Source organism: Jaculus jaculus, chromosome 5 (assembly GCF_020740685.1).
Source record: "Jaculus jaculus isolate mJacJac1 chromosome 5, mJacJac1.mat.Y.cur, whole genome shotgun sequence".
Taxonomy (NCBI): Eukaryota; Metazoa; Chordata; class Mammalia; order Rodentia; family Dipodidae; genus Jaculus; species Jaculus jaculus.
Genome location: NC_059106.1, coordinates 173,254,155 through 173,281,683, shown reverse-complemented (window position 1 = coordinate 173,281,683; position 27,529 = coordinate 173,254,155). Strand labels below are relative to the sequence as shown.

At 43.7% G+C, this 27,529-nt stretch overlaps 1 protein-coding gene and 1 non-coding gene across 2 annotated transcripts in view; both read left to right on the top strand.

Annotated features, from left to right (window-relative positions):
• The window catches only part of Wdr43 (WD repeat domain 43), a 56,290-nt gene extending 35,402 nt beyond the window's left edge, over positions 1–20,888 (top strand). The window contains exons 11-18 of the mRNA XM_045150856.1: positions 1,069–1,200; positions 6,761–6,847; positions 8,795–8,826; positions 9,536–9,599; positions 14,349–14,462; positions 16,451–16,520; positions 19,271–19,320; positions 19,420–20,888. Of these exons, the coding sequence (XP_045006791.1) occupies positions 1,069–1,200; positions 6,761–6,847; positions 8,795–8,826; positions 9,536–9,599; positions 14,349–14,462; positions 16,451–16,520; positions 19,271–19,320; positions 19,420–19,605 (735 nt within the window). The 3' untranslated portion in view covers positions 19,606–20,888. The remainder of the gene's footprint in view (positions 1–1,068; positions 1,201–6,760; positions 6,848–8,794; positions 8,827–9,535; positions 9,600–14,348; positions 14,463–16,450; positions 16,521–19,270; positions 19,321–19,419) is intronic.
• On the top strand, positions 5,324–5,466 carry LOC123461353. Its single transcript, XR_006637639.1, has one exon. It is a non-coding gene; the product is annotated as a small nucleolar RNA SNORA48 (small nucleolar RNA).
• Positions 20,889–27,529: the final 6,641 nt, after the last annotated feature.

Genomic DNA, 27,529 nt, shown 5'->3' with positions numbered 1-27,529 from the left:
TCTCTGCCATCCCTCTCCCTTCTAGAGTTTGAGTCAAGGGCCTTGCACGCTTAGCCTTACCTTAGCTACTTAATTTTTTGGAGGGGTCTGTTAGGATGACCCAAATAGGGTGCTCTTTTGGACATAGCTGTTGGCTTTGTTAGTCACAGAGCACCTTCATGCTTCAGCTCAGCTACCAAGTATTGGCAGAGCATGTTGTTGGCCTACATCAGCCAAGGGTTACTTCTGTTCAGCATTGCTTTTGTAGAGCAAATTGCACCATGTTTACACTTAAGGTGAAAAAAAATTCACTTTAAGAATACTTTTATTTATCTGCAAGCAGACAGGAAAAGAGAGACAAAGTGAGTGCGCCAGGGCTCTAGCCTCTTCAAAGGAGCTCCAGATGCATGCACCACTTTGTGCATCTGGCTTTATGTGGGCACTGGGGAGTCAAACCCTGGTCATCAGGCCTTCAGGCTTGACAAGCAAGCAAGCAAGTTCCTTTAATCTCTGAGCTATATCTCCAGTCCCCAAACAGATGTTTTAAGAGTGTAAGTCCTCACTTTTTTTGGGGGGGAGGTTTTTTGAGGGTCTTACTCTGGCTCAGGCTGACCTGGAATTTACTATGTAGTCTCAGCATGGTCTTGAACTCTGTGATCCTTCTACCTCTGCCTCCTGAGTGCTGTCATTAAAGGCTTGCGCCACCACACCCAGCTAAGTCCTCGCTTTTTTGATGAATATTTTGTTTTAGATTTGAGGTTGATGCCAAGGGATAGTGACACCTGGGGCAGCTTGTGTGCTAATGGGCTCAGCTTTGCTGCAGGAAGATGCCAAGTCCTTGAATCTCGAGTCTTGTAATACAGGGCTCGTGATGCCTATTTCCAAGTTATAGTGGCGTTGGTTTTACTTTCCCACTAGAACCTGAAAACTGGTTTACAGGTGTTGGGAACACTTGCCCCCATGTTACTGCTGTGGGAATAAGATTGCTTTGGAATTGGTGCTTTTGGGGACTGAGATGTCAGTTCGTGTTTGTTTCCAGACTCCCATGGCCCTGTTTGGCCATCCCTAATGGAGAGCTTCTGTTTTCAGGGGAGCATCGAAGAGCGCCTAGGAGCAATGGGGATAGCTGCAAAAGAAGGGAAGGATGAACTTCTGCAGACGAACAGCTTCCCAGTCCTTCTGACCCAGGGCTTAGAAAGTAATGATTTGGAAATGCTAAATGTAAGTATTGTAGTTTTTCTCTGAATTACGATGGTCAGTTTTTCTTACGAAGTTTTGGTGTTGCACACTTACGGGTAACTAGTCATGTTATGATTTATTTATTTATTTTTTTTTTTTGAGGTAGGGTTTCACTGTAGCCCAGGCTGACCGGGAATTCACTATGGAGTCTCAGGGTGGTAGCCTTGAACTCATGGCAATCCTTCTACCTCTGCCTCCTGAGTGCTGGGATTAAAGGCGTGCACCACCATGCCTGGATTGTTTTGTGAATTTAGTTCAACATTGACTCTTGGTGGCTTTATTCAGTCATAAACCTACTATGGGGTTGGATTGAGTCCTCTCTAACCTGGAATGCATTTTCTTATAGAAATACTATTTTGACTTGTTAGGCAGACAAGCTTATGTAAAGTGTAGCTGAATTGTGACATTCAGCATTCTAGATCACAATTTATTTTTTTTTTTCTGTAGAAGAATGTGTTCCTGAGTTTTTACTCTGGATTCCAGAAACTTAATTCCCCCTGGCTGTGAGGGGAGTCGGTGAGGTGGAACCTTGGCAATGGGTAGGAGGCTGGGCAGAATATGCAAGAGGGCTGGGGTTATGCTGTGAGATACCTACAGGTAGACGTTGTAGAAACTATGAGGGAGGTATGTGTGGCTTCTGTGTAAATTAGTGGCTGCCTGTATGAAGTTTCTCAGTATGGCCCTTCATGTTTCCCAGTTACCTATCTACGTAGGAGATGAAAGCGTGAAACCATTGGGTTTAAACACTGCCTGATCAGAGTAAAACAATTTACATTTACTATGTGCTTTCCTAATTTCTCAGCAGTAGTGATGTTTAATCTGTGACCCAAAGATACTTTCTCTGATTCTATCTGATTTTGTGGTAATAGCTAGTATTTGTGCCTAAGGTAACTGCATGGAGAGGAGACCACAGGGCTGGCACTTTAGAGTATTTTGTGAACATGCATATGAAGGTAAATTTTAGTTCACCTTGGCATAGAAACCTGGTGAGGACTTGATTAAAAAATGCCTGCAGAAATGATCGACAAGGATTATGAAATGTAGTATAATTTACCTGCCATGATTTCCTATGTGTTTATGCTTTGACCCCTTCTTTGGTAGGTGAACCAGGTACTTAAGATTATTTATTTATTTATTTATTTATTTATTTATTTATTTATTTATGAGCAACAGACAGAGCGAGAAAGGGGCAGATAGATAGATAGAGAATGGGCATGCCAGGGCCTCTAGCCACTGCAAGGGCTCTCTAGACATGTGTGCCCCTTGTGCATCTGGCTAATGTGGGTCCTGGGGAATCGAGCCTCTAACCGGGTTCTTAAGGCCTGACTGGCAAGTGTTTAACCGCTAAGCCATCTCTCCAGCCCAAGATATTTTTAAAATAGAGTGGATCAACATGAAGTCATTGCTCAGTTTCAAAGTTACTAGCAACATACCCAGTCATCCTGCCTGCCCGCCCAGGTTTGTCTAACTGTCCATATGCCTCTCTGAGAGACGGTGAAGCAAATCTTAGAGATTGTCAGTATTAGAACAAGCTAGAAATAATCCAGTAGTATTTCACCTGTGGACAGATACCTACCTATTCAACTTCAAATGATCCATTATTGTACCATACCCTCTGCCTGCCCTCAAGTTAACAGTAGTTATTTAAAATTATCAAATGTCATTCTTGTTTCTTTTGGGGGGGAGTCAAGGTAGGATCTCACTGTAGTCTAGGCTGACCTGGAATTCACTATGTATTCTCTTGGTGGCCTTGAACTCTCAGTGATCCTTCCACTTCTGCTTCCTGAGTGCTGGGATTAAAGGCGCCTGCCACCATACCCAACTCCAGCCAGTTCCTCCTTCTCCACCCCCCCCAGTTCCCCCTTCTCCATCCCCCCCCCATGGTAGGGTTTTATTCTAGGCCAGACTGTCCTGGAATTCAGTATGTAGTCTCCGGGTGTCCTAAAACTCTCGGATAGCCTCCTACCTGCTGCCTCCCAAGAACTGGGATTAAAGGTGTATACCACCAACCACGCTGGGCTCTTCCAGCAGCCTCCCCCCCACCCCCAATAGGGTCTCACTCTAGCCCAGGCTGACTTGGAATTCACTATGTAGTCTCAGGGCGGCTTTGAACTCACGGCGATCCTCTTACCTCTGCCTCTGGAGTGCTGGGATTAAAGGTAAGAGGATCGCCGTGAGTTCGAGGCTGCCCTGAGAATATTATAGCCAATTCCAGATCAGCCTGGACTAGAGTGAAACCTTACCTTGAAACCCCCCCCCAAAACAAAACAAAACAAAAACTAACCATACACACAAACACAAATACATGTATGTATATATTTGCAGGTTTGGGGAGAGGTGCAAAGTCAGAAAGAGGGAATATGGATTCACCAGTGTCTTCTCCCACTGCAAATAAATTTCAGACTTATGCACCATTTATGTAGGCACTAGGGATCTGAACTTGGTTTATCAGGCTTTGTTAGTAAGAGCCTTCTCACCATCTCTCTAGCTCCCTTAAGTGTAGTTTGAATTACTAGCATGTAGTCAAATATTACAGCGATTGTTAAGAATTCTCTGGGTGTCTAGGTAACTTCTATGTGACTAGGCCTCATTCTTACTTGCCTTCTGTAATTCTGGTGTGCATCTGTTGTTCACTCAGTACATGTAGGTGTGTTTGTTGATCGCAACCCTGTACATTCTCTAAAATTTAGAGCACAGATTTCACACTTTCTCCCTGCTCCCTCTACCCTTGAGCATTTTTCCTGTCCGCCCCTTTGAAAAGGCTCTCATCACTAAGGCTGGTTTTGATCTTGCTGTGTAACTGAGGATGACTGTGAACTATTAGATATTGCCTGCACTTCTCAAGTGTTGGGATTATGGGCTCCACCACGTTTTTATGCAGTGCTAGGAACTCAGCCCAGGCCTACTTGAGTGCTTGGCAAACACTCTACCAACTGAGCCACATCCCCACCTGTTGTTTGTTTTTCTCCGTTATATCCGTGGCTGGCCTAGAACTGTCTGGTACAGCCTTGTGCTTGTGGCCATCCTCTTGCGTCTCTGCCTTTTGAATTCTGGGACTACAGGCTATGTCTCCATGTCTGGCAGGCACCTGGTCCTTTTCTGTTTCTTATCATTCTAGCCCAGGCTGACCTAGAATTCACTATGTAGTCTTACGTGGCCTTGAACTCAGAGATCCTTCTACCTCTGCCTCCTGAGTGCTGGGATTAAAGGTGTGCGCCACTGTGCCTGGCTATTTCCTAATCAGTTTTCCAGTCTAAACCATGGCTTGCAGCATGGCTCTTGGTTAAAGTCAGGGGAGCCTGGCATTGGATGAATCTTGAGAGACAGTGTCTCCAAAATACACAGTGCAAGCTAGACAGTACAGGATGCTCTGTGTCTTCTAGATGATGACAGCTTGGAGAACAGAGCGTTTTTCTAATAAGGAGATGGTCAGATGATTATCAGGTTACATCTGTCACCTTCATTATTGAAGTTCTAATCGGTGGGACTTCTTGTTTGTTTGCCTCTGTGGTGTGGGGATTGTACCCAGGGCCTCTGTGCATACTAGCCAAGCGCTGTTCCACTGAGCTGCTTATCTGCTGTTACCATCTAGTCCAGGCTGGCCTTGAACTCCTGCCTTAGCCTCCTGAGTGCTGAGGATTATAGGCTACTATAATCAAGTACTGGAGTTTCAGCCCTGGGCCTGGGATATGTGTGCAAGTGTTCTATCACTGAGATATACTCCCTGGCCTTTAAAAAGGCCCCTCCCCCCCAGGTAGGGTCTCACTCTGCTCAGGCTGGCCTGGAATTCACTCTGTATTCCCAGGGTAGCCTTGAACTCACAGCAGTTCTACCTCTGCCTCCCAAACACCATTCCTGCCTTAAAAACTCTCATTTTTAGACAAGGCGCTGCTCAACTGCCCAGCCTGGAATTTGTGATTCCTCTGTCTTAGCGTTCACGTAGCTAGGGTTATAGGTCTGTTTGTATCATTATGCTTCATTTCATATTTTGCCTTAAAACTTGTATGTTGGCTATATGCAAATGAAAATTTAGGTTAACTGAAAATTATCGAATCAGGACAGCCCATTATCCTGCTCCCTCGTGGTTGTCTATAAAATGCTTTCTGGCCCCTGACAATGGGCAAAGCAGAGCCTTATTGGTGGTGGTGGAGGCCTTATATCAGTCAGGGGCAGAGCAAATGGAAGCCCTTTGTTCATCCTAGCTTGATGCCTGCTTGGCCAAAGCCGTTTCATGCCTAAGGCATAATTCTGAAAAAAGAAAGTGCTTTCTGTGGTTTATCTAAGAAAATTTGTAATTATGTGATAGTTTTTAAATTGATGGGCTTAAGATATGAAGGTAATTTTATAAGCAAATAAAATCTGCAAGGAATTCTGAGAAGGTATGTTACTAACTGATGAAAGATTAGAAACTAGTCTTCTGTGTCTGCTCTTTGGGTGCTCTTCAGTTTACATTGGAAAGTGCTTAAGAGAAAGGGGTAGCAGGCCTGAAAGTTCTCTGCTTCCTCCTCCTGTGCTGTGAGTTTTCTCACTGGCAACTTGAAAGCTATTTGTCCAAGTGGATGTCAGTTCTGTGGGATAGCATCACTACTGGCCTGCTCTGTCCCCTTGTCTTTGTGGGGTCCTGTACGAGGAAGGGGATTTGTGTGGAGGTCAGAGGACAAACTTGGGTTGTTGGTCCTCTACTTCTCACTGTCATGCTTTGCTGCCAGACTTCATGGTCCACCAGCTCCCAAACTCTTACCTTGCCTCTAGCTTTGTGTGGATGCTGAGATTCAAACTTGGCTGGGCAGACTTGCAAGCAAGTGCCTATAACTGCTGAGCCCTCTGTCTGGTCCTTCTGTCTGCTCTTCTACAACTCAGGGTAGAGACTGGGTCTTTTGGAGAAATCTGGCCTTAAAAGGCTATGCTTGAAGCATTCACTATGTGGTCTTCTATTTGTTTTAAAATTTTACAAAATGCTGATAGTTTTTTAAAAACTTTATTATTTTATTTGAGGTGGGGCAGATAGAATGGGTATGCCGGGGCCTCCTAACCACTGCAAATGAACTCCAGGCACATGCACCACCTTGTGCACCTAATTTACCTGTGTATTGGGGAATTGAACCTGGGTCCTTAGGCTTTGCAGGCATGTGCCTTATCTGCTAAGCCATCTCCCCAGCCCCAAATTGCTAATAGTTTTAAAAGGTTTCTTTCAGTCTGAATGCTTTTCTGTGATGCATTATTGTGTTGTTAACTCTTATGTGGATACAGGTCTAATTTAATAAAATGGCAGTTGGAGAATGTCTCTAAAATGGTACATACTTGTATCTAAGTGTCTAGAAATGATCTTTGTATTTCATATAAGAAATAGATGAAAAATTTCTTGATGTCTGGAGACTACTTATTTTTTCTCTACAATGGCATGATGCAGCCTTCTTTCCATCCCTCAGCTTGATTCTCTAAATAGTTAGTGATGTATTATCCTGGGCTATTTCAAATAATTTATTTCCTGTATTATTTTTAAGTATGCTTACCTGAATAAACCTTTTTTATTTTCTCACAGAAAGTACTTCAAACTAGGAATTTAAATCTAATAAAGAAGACTGTGTTAAGGATACCCTTGCATGCAGTTATTCCACTCTTACAAGAGGTAAGCAGCACTTCAGCATAACAGCCCTGCTCTGAATCAAAGAGGAAAATCCAGATACAGAGAAGCTGATCTGTACTAGGCATGGATGCATGTATCCAGAGAAAGAATGAGATGAATTGGTGGAAGATGACGTTGGTGGATCGCTGAGGCAGAGAAAGGAACTGTAACGGTCATTTTACCTTTCTCCACCAGCAGCGAGTGTGGTCTCTCTACTTGGAAACACTTGCAAGTTGTCCTTCATGGGGATTACAGTAGAAAACGCCAACATGAAGCCCCCAAACCTTACTTTTGCTTTCCCTATTACGTCCAGGAGGTCAAGATAGGAGGATCTGTGAGTTTGAGGCCAGCTTGGGCTACAGAGTGAGTTCCAGGTCAGCCTGGGCTAGAGTGTCATCCTGCCCCCCAAGTAGAAACAAGTATATTTAATTCCACCAAAATCTTAAACGAGTGGATGCAAATTACTCAAAATTGAAGATGAAGTAGATACTTTCTTATTAGGAATTAAATAATTACATTTGTTTTATACAAAGTGTTCCTTAGACTAGTTAGGTGTTGCATTCAGGTTTGAATTGCTGGTAGAAATTACCCAACCAAGAGCAGATTGTGGGGGAAAAAGAGGTTTATTTTGGCTTATAGGTGCGAGGGGGAAGCTCCATGATGTCAGGGAAAGCGATGGCATGAGCAGAGGGTGGACATCACCCCCTGGCCAACATAGGTGAACAATAACAATAGGAGGGTGTGCCAAACACTGGTATGGGGAAACTGGCTATACCACTCATAAGCCTGCCCCCAACAACACACTCCCTCCAGGAGTTGTTAATTCCCAAATCTCCATCAGCTGGGAACCTAGCATTCAGAACACCTGAGTTTATGGGGCACACCTGAATCAAACCACTGCAGGTATTATTAATAGTGTAGGCTGGTTTTCCCATTAAGAAAGCAGCATTACACATTAGAAAAGTGTGTGCTCCTGGTTGTATGATAATGTTTACACCAAAAATAGATATGCCAGTCGTCTATTTGTTGGTGTTTTTTTTTATTTTTATTTTTTTTGGTCTCGCTCTAGCCCAGGCTGACCTGGAATTCACTATGCAGTCTCAAGGTGGCTTCCATCTGGTGATCCTCCTATCCCTGCCTCCCGAGTGCTGGGATTAAAGGTGTGAGCTACCATGCCCGGCTCCTATGTATTTTCTTTTTTCTCTCTCTCTTGGTTTTTCAAGGTAGGGTCTCACTCTGGTCCAGGCTGACCTGGAATTAACTGTGTAGTCTCAGGGTGGCCTTGAACTCAGGGCGATCCTCCTATCTCTGCCTCCCGAGTGCTGGGATTAAAGGCCTGCGCCACCCCGCCTGGCTCTCTCTTTTTAAATGTATTTTTATTTCTTTATTTGAGAGAGAGAGAGAGAGAATATGGGCGCACCATGGCTTGTAGCCTCTGCAAACGAACTCCAGATGCATGTACCACCTTGTGCATCTGGCTTATGTGGGTCCTGGGGAATTGAACCTGGGTCATTTGGCTTTGCAGGCAAGTGCCTTAACCACTAAGCCATCTCTCCAGCCCCTATGTATTTGTTTTAAAGTGGAAATATTACTTATACATGATAAAAATCACTCTTGTGCAACATCCAGTTTTTTTTCTTTTCATAGGTTGTATAATTGTCACTCCCAAAAGAAATCCTGTACTATTTGTGGTGCCTTAATGGCTGCCCCTCTTCCCTAGATATTGGCAATCACTATTTTATGTCTCAGTGGGTTTTCTTGTTCTGAACATTTCACACGAACCTGTAGCCTAGGTTTCTATCAGGTAATAACGCTGATGGGACCGAATTCAAATATCTTACATTGGTGAATGTAGATCAGATGGCTCAGTGGTGCTGCTGTCATTTCATCCCAGCGTGATAGAAATAGTCTGTGAAGTGCTGCCGCTAACGCTGCTTTCCTCTCCCTTAGCTTACAAAGAGGTTGCAAGGCCATCCCAACAGGTAAGCTGTTTGGGTGACTGAAGTTACTTTTTAAATATTTTATGTATTTGTAAGCAGAGGGGAGGAGAGGTATGGGCGCACCAGGGCTTCTAGTCTTTGCAAACTCATTCCAGACGCATGCGCCACCTTGTGTATCTGGCTTATGTGGGAACTGGGTAATTGAACCTGTGTCCTTAGGCTTTGCAGGCCATCTTCCTAGCCCCTCCCTTTTTTTAGCTATGATTTGGAAGTAGATATCTATAAGATACCAAACTTGTTGGCATATATAATATTTTTATTTTTTATTTTATTAGTTTTTAATTTCCTGATAGGCTTTTGTGAATTTACAAGAGGAAAGCTAAAGGACTTATTAAATAGAATATTTATAAGTGGATTTGGTCTATGTGAAAGACCTGGTTGTTGTTGGTTCCTATGTGAATATCATGACCTTATATAAAGTGGAAAATTCAAGCTCGGTGTTCATGGTCATCATTGCTGGCATTAGTTGAATTGTTTTAGGAGGCAATTTCAACCTTTTCTCAGTGTAACTCCCCCCGCCCCAAAGGATTAGCATTTCATAGAAGTTTTATATAGACTCAGAAAATGCAAGGGTATGGCTTGTAATTTGAGGGTTTAGTGTGGGCAAGTTCACAATTTTCCACTTGTATCATTAGGCTTTGTTTAGTTTTGATTTATAACTTTAGTTTACTTGGGTGTTTTTCTTTTTCAGTGCTGTTGTAATGGTTCAGTGGCTGAAATGTGTGCTAACAGTTCATGCATCATACCTGTCCACAGTAAGTATTTTCTGAGGCCAATAGAGTGGCTCTTGGTAAGGGTTACCAACTAAGACCATTGTTCTATCTTCACCTATTAAGTGCTTCCTTTAGAGATTTTATTTTCCCCTAACTTATGCCTTGACATGAACCCATTTATATGACACTCTTGTGGCCTTTAATAAATTGGTCTTTTCCCCCCTCTTGGATATTTATTTACTCATTTATTTGGTTTTTTGAGGTAGGGTCTTGCTCTAGCCCAGGCTGACTTGGAATTCACTGTGTAGCCTTAAAGCAGCCTCAAACTCCTGGCAATCCTCCTACCTCTGCCTCCAGAGTGCTGGGATTAAAGGTGTATGCCACCATACCCTGCTTCCCCTCTTGGATTTTAAAATATATTTTTAAAAAATTTATTTATTTACTTATTTGAGGGGGAAGAATATGGGCAAACTAGGGCCTCCAGCCAATGCAGACAAACTCCAAACTCATGTGTTGCTTTTGTGCATCTGGTTTTATGTGGGTCCTGGGGAATCGAACCTAAGTTCTTAGGCTGCATAGGCAAATGCCTTAACTGGTAAGCCATCTTTGCAGCCCTTTAAATATTTTTATTTATTTGCAAGCAGAGAGAGAGAAGGGAAGAGAGAGAGGGGAAGAAAAGAGAAAGGAAGAGAGAAGGAGAGAGGAAGAGAAGAGAAACAGAATGGGCATGACAGGGCTCCAGCTGCTTCAAAGGAGCTCCAGGTGCATATACCACTTTGTGCATCTGGCTGAACATGGGTCCTGGGGAATTGAACTCAGGCCATTAGGCCTTGCAAGCAAGCACCTTAACCATGGAGCCCTCCCTTCAGCCCTCATCTTGGATTTTAAAAGTCATATTCTGTAGAGGGATTTGAATAATATAGGAAAGAGAAAACAAGTTGTCATATTAGGCTTCAGGTATTTTTTAATAACCCTAACCTCAGCAAAGAAAAATTGTGTATATATATATATACTTATTTCTTTAATTATTTTTAAAATATTCTATTTACTTGTTATTTGAGAGCATGTGTGAGGAAAAGGAAAAAGAAAATAATGAGTGGGTATATCAGGGCTTCTAGCTCCTGCAGATGAACTCCCAGCGTGCACACGAGACACTTTGTGCATCTGGCTTTATGTGGGTGCACTGGGGAATTGGACCGGACCCTTAGGTGCTGTAGCACGTGCCTTCACCTCTGAGCCGTTTCCCCAGCCCTCGTGCCACCTCTTGTGGTTGGTGTTGGCGTAGGTGCTGGGGAGCTGGACCCCAGGTGACAACTTTTGCAAGCCTATAAACTACCGAGCCACCTCCCTAGTCCCATTGCCTCTTTTAAAAACGTGGCAAGTTTTTAACGCTTTTATATATACTAACATACCTCTGCTTTGCCCCAGGGCAATAAAAGGTAGTTGTGTTAAAATGACACAATTATTTAATCCCTGACATTTTGCTTGTGTTGATGTCAACTTTTGTTAGTATTTAAGTTTCGTATGCAGATGAGAGAGAGAGCATAAGATCTAAAGAGAATGTATTCTTTGGTTTTATTTACTTATTTTGAGAGAGGGGGAAGAGAGAAAAAATATGGGTGTCCGGCTGCTGCAAATGAACTCATGACGCATGGGCCCCTTTGTGCATCCTAGGGAATCAATCCTGCGATCTTTGGCTTTGCAGGCAGTGCCTTAGCGACACTAAGCCATCTCTTCAGCCCCCAATTTTTTTTTTTAACAACTTCCATGATTGTAAGCTATATTCTAAGGTAATGCCCTCCCTCCTCCCCCCCATGCCCTCCCTCCTCCCCCCCACTTTCCCCTTTGAAACTCCATTCTCCATCATATTCTCTCCCCCTCTCAATCAGTCTCTTTTATTTTGATGTCGTGATCTTTTCCTCCTCTTATGATGGTCTTGTGTAGGTAGTGTCAGGCACTGTGAGGTCATGGATATCCAGGCCATTTTACGTCTGGAGGGAGCACGTTGTAAGGAGTCCTGCCCTTCCTTTGGCTCTTCCATTCCTTCTGCCACTTGTTCAGCAATGGACCCTGAGCCTTGGAAGGTGTGATTGAGATATTCAATGCTGAGCACTCCTCTGTCACTTCTCAGCACCATGATGCCTTCTGAGTCATCTCAAGGTTACTGCTATCTGAAAAGAGAAGATTCTCAAAGCAAAAGTGAGAATAGCATTAATATATGGGTATGGACATTAAGAGAAGTGCTTACTGGGCAGTTTGGTGAGCATGGTATATACATTTTGCCAGACAGCAGCAGGCGTTATACCCCTAGGGCTCATAACTACTTCTGTTGTAGGTTTTCAGTATCAGGGATGTATTCCCTCCCAGGATTGGGATTCCAGTCCAATTAGAGGGCAGTTGGTTTTTCATGATAGATGTGTCACTATTGCACTCATTTGGCCTTTTTTTTTTGCCAAATATAAGGCTTGTAGTGTCCGCTGTTGAGTATCTTCACTGGTGATTTTTCTCTCCCTCATTGAACTGCATGCAGTATGGCTTTTTCCTGCTTTCTGTCAGCTGGTCTACATGGAGGTGGTGTTGAGCTCAGTTCCAGCAGGATTTCTCAGTGGCCTTGCAGCCCAAGTATGTGGAGTCTTCAGCAATAGGGTCTTACCATCTGTTCCTGGTGGAGAACCAAGGGCCTCGGCACTGGCCTATAATGTTTTGGGGGCATCAGGGACCTCCCTGGCCAACAAGTCACTGGAGGGTATCCCATCCCTGTCAGACCCCAATTAAAAATTTTTTTTTTGGTTTATTCTTAAGTATTTGAGAGCGACAGGCAGAGAGAAAGAGAGAATGGACATGCCAGGGCTTCTGGCCACTGCAAACAAACTTCAGATGCATATGCCCCCTTGTGCATCTGGCTAATGTGGGTCTTGGGGAATCGAGCCTTGAACCAGGGTCCTTAGGCTTCACAGGCAAGTGCTTAACCGCTAAACCATCTCTAGCCCCAGCCCCCAATTTTTGTGTTATGTTGTGATTTGGGTACTTTGCCATAAATATAGACAGACACACAAAAGGGATATTTTATGAGACAGGGCTTCATGCCTGACTGTCCTGTAACGCAGTGTGTACTCCATAGTGACCTCAGACTCTCACTGTTCCTCTTGCCTCAGCATATCAGGTTCTGAATGCTAAGATATAAGTTCCCCATATCCAACTATCAGTTTTATTTTAAAGTAGAATTGCAATTATGATTATAAGTTAGATTTTTATTAGCAATTTATCAATACTTTTTTTTTTGAATATTTTAGTGTGTAGCTGAAAATTTATTTCCACTTTTTGAAAAAATGTAAAAAATATTTTATTTCCAAAGCAAGAGAAAGAGAATGGCCATGCCAGGGCCTCTGGCTGCTGGAAATGAATTCCAGATGCACATGTCACTTTGTATATCTGGCTTTATGTGGGTACTGGGGAATCAAACTGGGGTTGTTAAAGCTTTTGCAGGCTAGTGCATTAACTATTGAACCATCTCTCCAGCCTATAACATTTTTTTTCTTTTTAAAGCTGTAGCTTTTCTTTTCTATCACTATGTAGTCTCAGGATGGCCTTGAACTCCTACCTCTGCCTCTAGAGCGCTGGGTTTACAGGCGTGCATCATCATGCCCAGCTACTTTTCCTTTTAATGCAGTTTCACAAATTCCTTTCTGCAGTTTGTTCTTTTTGTGTAGAAAGCTGAGAAATGATGGAAAGTGAGAGAGACAAGCTACAGTACAAGTGGGTTGGGTCCCCAAGGCTTCAAGAATCTTGTGGTGCACTGAGGACTTTGAATGTGAGATGGCTTTGTAGCCTGGTGTTAGGCATGGCATGATCCATGTAAACATGTGGCCTTAGGACTGTGTAGACTAGAAAACTTCAACTCTTCAACTGGAACTAACGGGGTAGTTGTGTAACATTGAGTAGCATATCAATATGTACAAATTAAAGAAATGTAGCATGGAGGAGCCAACACCCCTCAACAGTTGTTGAGTAAACTGCCTTTCCTCCTGCATTTCTTCTTCCTCAGCAGGTATCTTTAACTGTCTTTTGTCTTTGAACAAAAAAGAAGTACTACTTTTTGTACAAGTGTCAGAAATATTACAAATAAGGGCTATTTGTTTATTTTGGTTTTTCAAGGCAGGGTCTCACTCTCTAGCCCTGGCTGATCTGGAATTCACTGTGTAATCTCAGTGTGGCCTCAAAACCACCGTAATCTACCTTTTACCCCTCCGAGAACCACTTCAGAAGTTCTGGTATAATTTCTTCAGCATGATCTCTAAGATGCATTAACAGCTTTAAAATACTGTGTGTGAGGTCAGTTTTGTCCTCTGTTACTCTTTCCTGCTAGTCTCTGAATCTCTAGAGCAATGCCTCCCCATCCAGTTATTTTATAGATATAAGGGGCTATCTCACCTCACATTGACCTTAGCTGACTGGAGCTCCGCCCTGCAGTTTTATTTTTATAGATATAAGGGGCTATCTCACCTCACATTGACCTTAGCTGACTGGAGCTCCGCCCTGCAGGTTGCCCTATTCACTGTTTCTTCCTTGTAAGCCTTTTTTTTTAAAGGTAGTTCGTTGTCTGAGGATATCCAGGGTCCTCTGTTTCTATGAGTTTGTGATAGTGCCGTACTGTGTTACTAGAATTACTTGTGAGCAGATGCTTGAGCAGTGGCAAAATACTGTGGTGTTTCCAGCATAAGTTTTATATTTTTCTCCTCTAAAATGTGGTAATGATGTGAAGTCATTTCTTCTTTTTTGTTTTGTTCCTAGTTGCCTGATCTTGTACATCAGCTAGGCACACTCTACCAGCTAATGGAAAGTAGAGTCAAAACTTTTCAGAAACTCTCTCATCTTCATGGAAAGCTTATTCTTCTAATTACACAGGTGAGCAAATCAAATTTTTTAAAAATATTTTTTTTGTTCATTTTTTGGTTCATTATTTATTTATTTATTTGAGAGCGACAGACACAGGGAGAAAGACAGATAGAGGGAGAGAGAGAGGATGGGCGCGCCAGGGCTTCCAGCCACTGCAAACGAACTCCAGACGCGTGTGCCCCCTTGTGCATCTGGCTAACGTGGGACCTGGGGAACCGAGCCTTGAACCGGGGTCCTTAGGCTTCACAGGCAAGCGCTTAACTGCTAAGCCATCTCTCCAGCCCTCAAATTGTTTTTCAGCTAAAACTTGGGTGTGATAGGAATGGAGAAGATTGTTTACCTAACATTAATAAGTGCTTATTTCAGTAAGAGAAACAGAATCCATTCTTTTTTTTGAGGTAAGGTCTTTTTCTAGCACATGCTGGTATGGAATACGCTATCTAGTCTTAGGTTGGCTTAGAACTCAAGTGATCCTCCTACCTCTGCCTCCCCAGTGCTGGGATTAAAGGCATGTGCCATCACGCCTGTCCGAGAATCTATCCTTTAACGTGGAAGTGTTGCCAGTGTTGGCAGTGAAAGGTTAAGTATTCTTGCTTCACTGTTAAGCACACTTCCTCTCCCTTACATATTAGCTCATACAGTCAGGATGTTACTGTGAGCAAGTCACAAGGTAAACAAGTGGGAACGAGTGCTGTCGTGCAAGCGTTAGGGCCTGGGTGTGGCCACGAGTGCCCGAGAGATCGCCTAGCGCCAGCACAGACAGCTGGGCATAGCCACACAGTGCTGCAGGATCACTGGGGCTCACAGAAAAGAGAAGCTGTGGAATCGGGAAGGACCTCACAAGGAAATACCTGGATGAGTGATGGAAGAGGACACCTGATGGGCCCCGCTGACCTCTGCTTTGTGCTCATGGGCTACACATCTGTACATGTACTTAGTAATCTGAGCAGATGAAAATCCCTCCCCCCTCCAGTTTATGTGTATATGTATGTATGCTGTTGTGGAGTGTACACATGCATGTGTCTGTGCAGCTCCCCGTACACTCTTTGTGCCCATAGGTGCTCAGGTGCAGTGGCCACAGCATAACATGGATGCCCTTTCCTCCACCTGTTAATCTAGAGTCTCTCTCTCTCTCTCTTTTTTTTTTTTTTTTTTTGAGTTTTTTGAGGAAGGGTCTCACTGTAGTCCAGGCTGACCTAGAATTCACTATTTATTCTCAGGGTGGCCTTGAACTCATGGTGATCCTCCTACCTCTACCTCCCAGGTGCTGGGATTAAAGGCATGCACCACCATGCCTGATTTAATCTAGAGTCTCTTAAATTTTTTTTTACTCATTTATATTTATTTTTTGGTTTTTCAAGGTAAAGTTTCACTGTAGCTCAGGCTGACTTGGAATTCATTATGTCATCTCAGGGTGGTCTTGAACTCATGTTGATCCTCTTACCTCTGCCTCCTGTGTGCTGGGATTAAAGGTGTGCGCCACTGTCCCTGGCTTATTCATTTATTTAATTTATGTGTGTGTGAGAGAGGGAGGGATAGAAAGTGCTGTTAACCACTGAGCCTGGTCCTGGATCCTTTGATATTTGAGTTTGCTATTTTCTTTTTCTTTTTCTTTTTTTTTTTTTTTTATTAGCAACTTACATGTAATGCCTTCCCTCCCCCCACTTGTCCATTTGAAAGGGTGCAGGCAGCCTTCCTGGCTTGTTAGCCTTTGTGGGACTGGGCGCACAGCCATGCTCTCCCATTCACATGGGCTCTGCAAAGTCAGATCAGGCCTTTTCAGGCCCTCGGCCCGGCGTGCTTGCTCAGCAGTGAGCGCATGCCACCACGGAGCCATCCTTCCAGCCCTGGCTCTGAACCTACGCAGGGATTTCGTTGTGCACGTTTCCATGTGTGTCCAGACCTCACTCCATGGGAAACTGGAAGTGGGCTGCTGGGCTGGGAGTGGCAGTGGTGCTGCTGCGTCTCTCACTGTTCCCCTCCACCCTGTCTTCCAGGTTACCGCGTCCGAGAAGACGAAAAGAATGCCTTCTCCTGCACAGCAGGCCAAGTTGGTGTATGAAGAAGGTGGGTTGGGGGCAGAGTCTAGGTAGAACTAGATAGCTAGTGTTTCAGGGACACAATTCTCTTACCTCACTGTAAAAGTGTTTCTGTAAGGTCTTCGTATAAGGAGCATTCAGTTGGCATGAAAAGTAATGGGTTTTGTCATAGCAGTTTTGTACATGTGTTTCGTTTCTGACCTCTGTCCTTTGTGCATGTATATCAACGTCATTCCTCTCCCACCACTGCCCTGTCCTTTGCCCTTTGCAGTGGCTCCCTTTCCTTTCCCCCAACTTAGCTCTCTCCCTTCCACCGTATTCCCCACACACTTGAGATCCTTGCCTTTGCTCTAGTTGTGTGACCCCCACACACTCGCTGTAAATCTTTACTTGAAAGAGAGGCAGAGAGAGAATGGGTGCGTCAGGGCCTCTAAGAGCCCCTGCAAACAAACTCTAGATGCACCCCCCCAATGTGGCTTACATGGGTCCTTGTTGCAGGCAAGTGTGGGAACCACTGAGCCATCTCTCCAGCATAGGACACTATTAAAATTTAGTTTCTGCCTAACAACAAGAAGATTCACATCTTTTGTAATAAAAACTTAGTGTCACAAAAACCTACAGGAAATAGACAAGGCAAAAAGTATGATAGAATAACAAAAAGGGCTATTAAGTATAGAAGAGATACATTCACAAAGAAGAACCCTGAATAAACTGAAGACATACTTAAAAACTCAGGTGATATTGGTTATTTGTTAGGAAAAACTAATGACTAAAAATTGACTTAAAAGGCAAATGCTTTGAAATGGACTCAACCAAAACCACCACACAGTCCAGGCAGTTTTGTGGGTGTTTCTTTTCAGCCCCTTCCCCCTTTAGGCACCTTGGGAGTCAAGAAAACATTTTACAAGAATTTGTACAATTAGTATGTTAATAAAAGGACCCTTTAAGGTCATGCTCAGATCCTGAGTAGTAAATTGATTATAGAAGTGTTTTAGTGAACTGGACATAGTGGCACATGACTTCAGTCCCTGCATTCTAGAGGCTGAGGTAGGAAGACCACCTTGACTTTGAGGACAGCTTGTGCTTGGCTCAGAGCCTGTTTCAAAAAGAAATAAATAAAAAGTGTTTTAGTAAATGTGCCATTGCCAGTTACTTTATTTGCAGATTATAATGTGATAATAATGTCATAAAATACTCATGTAGTGATTGTACAAAGATTCACTGGAGACAGGCATGGTGACACACATCTTTAATCCAGCACTTGAGAGGCTGAAGTCAGAGGATCACTGTGAGTCTGAGGCCAGCCTGGAACTTGTAGCTGGGTATATGATTCAGTTTGTAAAGAGCTTCCTGTGAAAGCATGGGGACCCAAGTTCAGACCCTTAGCACCTACATAAAAGCTGGGCCATGGTGGCATAGAAGGGTCCCTTGTACTTGCTAGCCAGTGGGTGGAGCAGAATCTGAGTTTAACTTCACTGAGGGACCTGGTCTCAAGTGTAAGCTGAGGGGTGGGGGAATTCGTGGTGTTGACTGTGGCCTCCACATGTACTTGTGCAAAAAGAAAACTCATAGTTAGTCCATTTTATCTTAAATAATCGAAGTAACCAGAGTCTTAAAATTTTTTTTATATATATCATACAGCAACATAAAATACTACACATAATGGTGAAATTTTAAAACCAGAGGGGAGTGAGAAAGATAAAACAGGTCCACCAGGGCCAAGTGCCATTACAAACAAACTTCACACCTTTGTGCCTCTTGGTGCATCTGGCTGTGTAGGGTTATTGGAGAATTGAACCCTGGCCATTAGGCATTGTAAGCAGGCACCTTTAATTGCTTAGCCATCTCTCCAGCATCAGTAATATCTAGCATGCATGAGGCCTTGGGATTGAAAAAGGTAGTGAATTTTTCTTAGAAGGATAGGGACAAAATTTATATATTTTAAAATGTAGAGTAGAGTAGATGGTGAATAGGGCAACATTTGAGCCATTTTAAAATTTTTACTTTGTATTTACATTTAGTTTTTAAACTTAAAATATCTACTTACTTACTATTTTAGAGAGACACAGATGGAGAGAGAATGAGTGTATATTGTACCAGGGCCTCTTGTAAACAAACTCTAGACACTTGGTCCAAGTCATGCATTTGGCTTTACATGGGTGCTGGACAGTCAAACCCAGGCCATCCTTCTTCACATAAGCACCTGTAACCACCGAGCCATCTCTTCAGCCCGCACACTCGATTTTTTTTTGTCCTTTGAAATTATTTTATTTATTTATTTTTCTTTTCATTTCTTTTTTTAATTTTTTAAATTTTTATTAACATTTTCCATGATTATAAAAAAATACCCCATGGTAATCCCCCCCCACTTTGAAATTCCATTCTCCATACACTCAATTATTTTAAAGGTCAACTTGGTAATGGAGTTTCTCACCTGACCCTTTTCTAAACCTTTTCTGCTCTTGTAGATCACAATTGCCAAATCAGTTTACACATCCCCATGACTCAGAGGTCCTTAAATAATGCTCTGACGAATAGAAGTAAATTACTAGAGTTTATTTGCTTATTTTTTCTTTAAAAAAAAAAAACTAATGACAATTTTCATAATGTGTTTTGATCATAATTCTCTCTCATTACCTTCTTTTGTCTCTCACTGGATTATTTTCTTGTTTTTTATTCCCGTCTTTAAAAATGCATATTTACATATACATTAATACATATGTAGATGGTCTCTGACGTGTTTATAGTAAGTGTAAGGATTTTTTTTTCTTCCTATAGAATCTTCTGAAGAGGAATCTGATGATGAAATTGCAGAAAAGGATTCTGATGTGAGTGGTATTCCCTGGTACATAAATGCCTGTCTCTACAGTGCAAGAATGAGCATTTCACAAATGTTTATTTTATTTTTTTTTTAATATTCTTACTAGGATAATTGGGATGAAGATGAGGATGAAAAAGAAAGTGTAAAAGAGGATATTGATGAAGAAAATGAGGAGGAAGATGAGGACGCTGAAGAGAAAGAAGAAAATGGCGAGGACAGAGAGATGTCGAGTGAGAAAGAAGTAAATGGAGATTCTGATTTAGATCCTGAAAATGAAAGTGAAGAGGAGTGAAGACCAAGCCTGCCCGGCAGACCGCCCGAGCCCTGGCTCACCATGCCCAGCGCTGCTCAGTCCTCCCCGGAGGCCGTCCTGTGCCCGGAGGCCGGAGACCGCTGTGCAGGTCCAGTTTCCAGCGGTGTTCCACACTTGCTGTCCTGAGCTCCCCAGACTTTAACTGTGTAAATAAGAGTGTTTCATTCAAATGTTAATAAACTTTACACAGTAAATAGACACATTTTCTGCAATGTACTGACATGATTGTCCAATATATGATATATTTTTATAATTTTAACACTCTGGTGTGATTGGTCATATCAGGAACTGACTGAAATGAAGATAGGCACATCCCGTAGGGGTTCATGACCTGGGTGCTTGGAAGGAGGTGGCTCTCATCTCAGGTTGGTATCCTCCATCAAATCCTGATCCAAAGTTGGCACACTTAACCTAATATACTTTCATGAAACATGAAGGAAGGACTAAAAACTTGATTATAAACAAATCACCATTATCCTGACTTCGTCCATTAACTGTGGTAATCTGGCTCAAGCCAGATTGTTTATTTGGAGTGCTTCCCCAAAATAACCACTTATTTTTTTAAGCAATTATGTAATTAAAGAAGCAAAGCTCTAGCCATATTAAGAATTTTTCCTGTCTGCAGATTGCCTGTAAAGAATCACCAGTGTATAGATTGAGAAGTGCTCATTACTTGCGACTTTTTAAAAACTTCAGTCACAGCTGCTTTTGAAGAGTTTTTCATTATTATTTAAATTACTAATGGATCAAAGAACAAGTGTTTATTTTTTCTCTTTGGTTTTAGATATTAATGATAACCTTGTTGGAATTTTTTCAAAGAAAAATATTTTTATAATTCATTAATTTAAATGTTTTCCCTCTTTCATTATCCACCCTCAGCAGTGTTAGGGTATCCATTTAATAAATCTTACTCAAGATTTTTTTACATGTGTATAAATAAGTATTTTGGTGCGCTTTGAAAGCCTTTTCAAATTACCAGTAATTTGTCTTGTTTTTAAAGAAGGAGCTAGTGTTGGCTCAATACTCACTAGAGGACATACAGATGTCCCTCTGCAGAAGGGCTGCTCAGATGGAGTCGGTCTCCCACCAAGCGTGTAAGACAAACCTGCCACCCTGAGGCAGAGCTTCCCTTGCTCACCCAGCAGAGTGGAGCCCGGGGGCGTCCTGGGGGAGCAGTGTACAGTTGCATTTGTGTATGAACGAAGCTGTTGACGGCCGTGTAACACCGTTCTCTCTGTAAAGTGAATAAATACTCATCTTCACCCAGCGTGTCTCGTGTATGCCAAGACTGCAGCAGTGTTTGTGCTGTGGATGAAGGGTTTCAGAGTAGCTTCATGCAAATGGTGCCAAGCTTGCTGCATCATCTAGTTTGCGATGGCACTGAGAGTTTTATCTTAGTATTTATTTGTGAGAGAGAAAGGAAGAGGCAGACAGTGTTGGGCACACTAGGACCTCTTGCATTGCACAATGAACATTCAGATGCATGAGCTGCTTGGTGCTTCTGGCTTTTGCATGGGTACTGGGGAATCGAACCAAGGCCATCAGGCTTTGCAAGCAAGTGTTAACAGCTGAACCATCTCTCCAGCCCAAGAGTTTTGTTTAAACTGCTGCCAGTTATCGCTGATTATTTCTTGTGGCAGCCCCTCTTGGCTGGGTTGTGACACCATATTCCTTGTGCTTGCATGACCTTTGTGTGCCTGGCTTATATGGGATCTGGTAAGCAAGTGCCTGTACTGCTAAGCCATCTCCAGCTCCTAATTCATATTTTTATTTAAGAAAGAGGGCCAGGGGGAAAGTATGTGCATCAGGGCCTCTAGCTACTCCATATGCATGTGCTACCTTGTTCATCTGGCTTCCTTGGGTCCTGGGGAATCAAACCTGGCAAGTGCTTGAACTGCTAAGCCATCCTTCCATTCCTTAAATATTTTTTTTATAGGGCTGGTGAGATGGCTTAGTGGTTAAAGTGCTTGCCTACAAAGGCTAAAGACCTATGTTCCGTTCCCCAAGTACCCATGTAAGCCAGATGCACAAAGTGGCACATGCATCTGGAGTCTTTCTTGTTCTCTCTCAAAAATACTCACTTGGTTTTTCAAGGTAAGGTCTCACTGTAGCCCAGGCTGACCTGGAATTCACTCTTTTCTCAGGGTGTCCTTGAATTCAAGAGTTCCTCCTACCTCTGCCTCCTGAATGGTGGGGTTAAAGCCACGTGTCTACATGCCTGGTTTAGAGGGAGAATGGGTGCATCAGAACCTCAGCTACTACAATTGAACTCTAGACGCTTGTGCCACATAGTGGGCATGTGGGATCTGGAGCATCCAACATGGGTCTTTAGGTTTTGCAGGCAAGCGCCTTAACTGCTAAGCCATCTCTCTAGCCTTCAAAATATTTTTTTGAAAAAATGTATGTGTGTGTGTGTGTATATATGTGTGTATATATGTGTGTATATATATATACACACATACATACATACATACATATTATTTGCAAGAGTGAGAAAAGAGAATGGGTGTGCCAGGGCCTCTTGCCACTGCAAACAAACTCCATATCCCTATGCCACCTTCTGTATTTGGCTTACATGGGTACTGGGGAGTGTACCTAGGACCTTAGGCTTTGCAGGCAAATGCCTTAACAGCTAAGCCATCTCTCCAGCTCCAGGATGTCATAATATTAAGCAAAACAAGACAAAAAACAAAAATGTGCGCGCGTGTGCGTGTATGTGTAATGGATCCAGTGAATCCATATAAGATGTTTGTTAGAATACCCTATGTTCTGGTTTGTCTGTTAGTTTACTTATATAAAAGTAAATATTTGTGTCAATTATTATTATTATTATTTTTGAGGTTGGGTCTCTCTCTAGCCAGTCTTGCCTGGAATTCACTATGTAGTCTCAGGGTGGCCTGGAACTCACGGTGATCCTCCTACCTCTGCCTCCAGAGTGCTGGGATCAAAGGTGTGTGCCACCACCCCGACTTTGTGCATTTGTTTTTATGTGAGTAGATATCCCTTCAAAGTTGAAGTTTTGCCAGTGGTTGTGGTGCATGACTTTAATCCCACCACTCACAGGAGGATCACCATGAGTTTGAGGCCAGCCTGAGCTGCAGTGAGAAAACCAATAACGACAGAATATTCAATTCCTTCAGCTGTGATTAATCAATGAAGCTGTCTAGACTACACATGTTTCTATGTTACCTTGTAAGTGACTGTCTGTTGATCCCCTCTTTGAAGGCAATTCAGGCATTCAATTCAATTTTATTTATTTTTTGGGGGGGAGAGGGAGAGAATGGGCGTGCCAGGGCCTCCAGCTACTGCAAACGAACTCCAGATGGGTGCACCCCCTTGTGCATCTGGTCCTGGAGAATCAAACCTGGTCCTTTTGCTTTGCAGGCAAATGCCTTAACTGCTAAGCCATCCCTCCAGCCCTCAATTTTCTTTTAATCCAGCTTTTGGTACCTCTCGTGCTCACAGTTGCTCACTGAGTCACAGAGCAGTGGTGCAGAGTGGCCACAGCCATGTGATGGATTAGCAGGTGTCACTCCAGCAGGAAGCTGGTGGAGAGCGCAGGGTTGATGCTGCCCCATCTGCACAGTGCCTGGAGGAAGTGGAGTGACCTCTGCATTTTCATGTAGATGTGCCTGATTTCAACGCAGCAGTGTTCTGAGAACAGCTGTTAGCAGTCACTCTAGGGGACAAGGAGGCTTGGCCGTTGCAGCTACATCATGGTCGAAGGTGAGTGCTAAGAGAAAGCCTAGTTGCCAGTTATGATGGTCTTAGTTGTCAGCTTGTTTGGTGGTGACGCCAACAGATCGACCTGGCTGTGTGTGAGCGCTTTTCCCCCATGGAGGAACTGAAGTGGAAAAGGCTCTCGGTACTAGGGGCTCTGCGGGAGCTGCTTTTGCTCCAGCCTTCCCTTCCTGTTGGTGTCCTTTTCTGCCATGGGCTGCTTCAGATTTTCACTGGACCAGCAGCCCCAGGAATCCAGGCCTTTGGTTCTGGGCACAGGCATCTAGTGACTGAGGCTTTCCAAGCCTCCTAACAGGCAGACCTCTCTTGGGCTGCCCAGTCCAAATTATGTAAACCAGTCAAAATCCCCTGTGTAACGTGTATTCTTTAGGTTTTCTAGAGCATACTGACTAATACATTGTCCAGACTGGTGGTGCATACTTGCAATCCCACCATTTGCAAGGTTGGGGTAGGAGGATACTGAGTTAAGGTAAACCTGGACTAGAGGAGATCCTGACTTAACAAAAAAAATTGGGATTTTGGCATGGTTGTGCATGCCTTTAGGAGGCAGAGGTAGGAGGATTGCTGTGAATTCAAGGCCAACCTGAGACTACATAGTGAATTCCAGGTCAACCTGGACTAGAGTGAGGCCCTACCTCAGGTTGGTGAAATGGCTGAGTGGGTAAAGTGCTTGGCACTGAAGGATCTTTTTTTTTAAAATTTTTTATTTATTTATTTGAGAGCGCTAGACACAGAGAGAAAGACAGATAGAGGGAGAGAGAGAGAATGGGCACGCCAGGGCTTCCAGCCTCTGCAAACGAACTCCAGACGCGTGTGCCCCCTTGTGCATCTGGCTAATGTGGGACCTGGGGAATCGAGCCTCGAACCGGGGTCTTTAGGCTTCACAGGCAAGCGCCTAACCGCTAAGCCATCTCTCCAGCCCTGAAGGTTCTTTTAAAACAAGAATTTTAATTTATTTGCAAATAGAATGGGTGTATCTGGTCCTCTAGCTATGGCAGATGAACTCCAGATGCATGCACCACTTTGTGCATCTGGTTCCACGTGGATACTGGTGAATTGGGCCTGGGTGGTTAGGCTTTGCAGGCAAGCGTCTTACCTGCTGAGCCATCCAGCCCAAGGCAAGTCTTAATTTGGATGTCTAGCACTCTAGTAAAATCCCAGTGCCCCAGAGATGGAGACATGAGGATCACAGGGCTGGCTGGCTAGCAGTGAGCTCCAGTTTTAGTGAGAGTCTGTCTCCCAAGAATAAGGTGGAAAGCTATAGAAGATAGCCTAATGTTGCTCTCTGGCCTCCACACACATGCACACATGCAGCTGCACACGTGCCTGCAGGCATATGAATATGAATACACATGCACACACCACACACATGACAAAAACAGCCTACTACATTCTAGGTAATCATGGCTGAAAAGGGCAGAAATTCTATACTTCCTAGTGGTAAGGTTTAAGGAAGATTTTTTTCTCTTATTAATTAATTTATTTTTATTAACAACTTCCATGATTGTAAACAATATCCCATGGTAATGCCCTCCCTCCCCCACTTTCCCTTTTGAAACTCCATTCTCCATTATATCCCCTCCCCTTCTCCATCAGTCTCTTTTTTATTTTGATGTCTCTCTCTTTTCTTTAAGATTTATTGATTTATTTATGAGAGACACAGAGAGAATGGGCATGCCAGGGCCTCTAGCTATTGCAAACAAACTCCATATGCGTGTGCCACCATGTGCATCTGGCTTATGTGGGACCTGGAGAATTGAACCTGGGTCTTAAGGAAGATTTTTAAATGGAAATAATAATGAAAGCATGTTGTATCAGCATGCCCTGCAGCATTGTTACAGCCGAGGGAAAGGACGCTTCAAGGACCCAGTGGAACAGTATCCAAGTGCAGCACCTACCTAAGGGGTTCTCTTCCGGTTACTGAACTGCTAGACATGTCCCACGTGAGGAGGGAGGGCAAGGAGTAAGTTCCAGGGAAGCTCTGTGTCTGCCGGAGGCTGTGGTAGAGTGCCGCGTCCACCCAGATCTGTGCACGTGGACGAGTGCTGCATCAGTCACTCCTCCTCCTCCAGTTTTTTGAGGTGGAGTCTCACTCCAGCCCTGGCTGACCTGAATCTCACTCTCCAGTCCCAGGCTGGCCTCAAACTCACAGTGATCCTCTCACCTGGGATTACAGGTGTGTGCCACCATGCCCGGCTCAGTCAATCTTCTTGTTGCCCTGACAAAGCACCAGACAAAAGCAATGCAAGGAAGAAGCTTTTATATTGCTCACAGTTTGAAAGGATACAGTACCACATGGCAAGGATGCAGAGGGGCAGGAGAGGGGAGGGGTTGGTCACCTTGTGTCCAGTCCCAACAGGAGCAGAGAGGTAAATGCTGCTGCTCGGTTCCCTTGCTCCATTTTATTCAGCTGGGCCCCAGCCTATAGAATGGTGTCTGTCACCCACATTCGGGGAGGGTCTTTACAAACATGCTGTGCATGGCTTTGTGTGGGTCTGCAATCCCAGCGTTGCTGTAGAGCATGAGTGCCTGTCAGATAGACCCCAGCATGCACATGAGTGCTGTGCATGGCTGTGTGCATGTCTGTAATCCCAGCACGTGGGAGGTGGAGACAGGTGGATTCCATTGCAAACTGGTTACCGAGACTAGCTGAAGGGATGAGCTCTAGGTTCAGTGAGAGAGCCTATCTATCTCAATCAATATGGTGGAAGCCGGGCGTGACGGCACACGCCTCTAATCCCAGCACTTGGGATGCTTTGTAGGAAGATCACTGTGAGTTCGAGGCCACCCTGAGACTACATGGTGAATTCCAGGTCAGCCTGAGCTACAGTGAGACCCTACCTTGGAAAACCAAATAAAATAATAATAAAGATAAAAAATAAATAAATATGGTGGAGAGCTATCATGACATCCAACGTTAACCTCTGTCCTTCACATGCACACACATGTGCACACACACACACACACACACACACACACATGAAACAAAACTAAGCAAAACAATAAAAATGAGTTTTGGTAAGTGGAGAGCCTATGGCAAAGTTTTCTTGGGACTTTTCTCTCAGACATTTTGCATCTGGATTTTGCAGTGTACGCTGTGTGTTGCTTGCATTTAGTGAATGTAGTGGCGGTGCGTTTGCTCAGAGCCAGGCTGTTCCAGTGTTTCTTGCTCACAGCCTTTGTAGGCTCATCCACATCTTCTTGATTACTTTCTCTGGATACAAATACAACTAAAAACCCAAGAGGCTGTGGAGGTGACTCAGTGGTTCAGGGCACTTGCTTGCAAAGCCTGCAGGCAGGCCCGTGTTCCATTCCCCAGCCACGTACACATGTAGGGCTGGGCACAAGTGGCACAAGTATCTGGCATTTCATTTGTAGTGGTGGGAGACATTGGCACATATACATACATACATGCACACTCACATACAACTAAAGACACATGAAAGGTGGTCAGCCGGGTGCCGTGTCACAGGCCTTTAATCCCAGAACTTGGGAGGCATAGGTAGGAGGATCCCCATGAGTTCGAGGGCACCCTGAGACTACATAGTGAATTCCAGGTCAGCCTGGGCTAGAGTGAGACCCCTACCTCAAAAAACAAAACAAAAGATTGTTTCCTCTCTATCTCTCTCTTGTTACAAATAAATAAAAAAATACAAAAGAACTACCAAGGAGGACATGGAAGGGAGGAGAAAGGGAAACAAAACCCCAAATTTGTTTGAAAACACCCAGTTAGACATATGCTAATAAAAAAAAAAAAAACTAAAAAAGAACCACTAGGGGTCAGACTTGCTTCATACAAATTTATTAGCCTAGCCCCAGGGCCCTAAGCAGTTGGGGATGGCTGGCTGGGTGTGAGTTTTCTGGGTACCAACCTTGTGGAGGTGGCCAAGGAAGCCAGGAGGTGCTTCTAGATTTTTTTTTTTTGGCTTTTAAAATATACATATTTATTTATTTGAGGGAGAGAGAGACTGAGAGAACGGGCGTGGCATGCCAGGGCCTCCAGCCACTGCAAAGGAACTCCAGACGCATGCGCCCCCTTGTGTATCTGGCTCATGTGGGTCCTGAAGAGTCGAATCAGGATCCTTTGGCTTTGCAAGCAAACGCCTTAACCGCTAAGCCATCTGACCAGCCCTGGATCTTTTTTTTCTTTTTTTCAGAACGA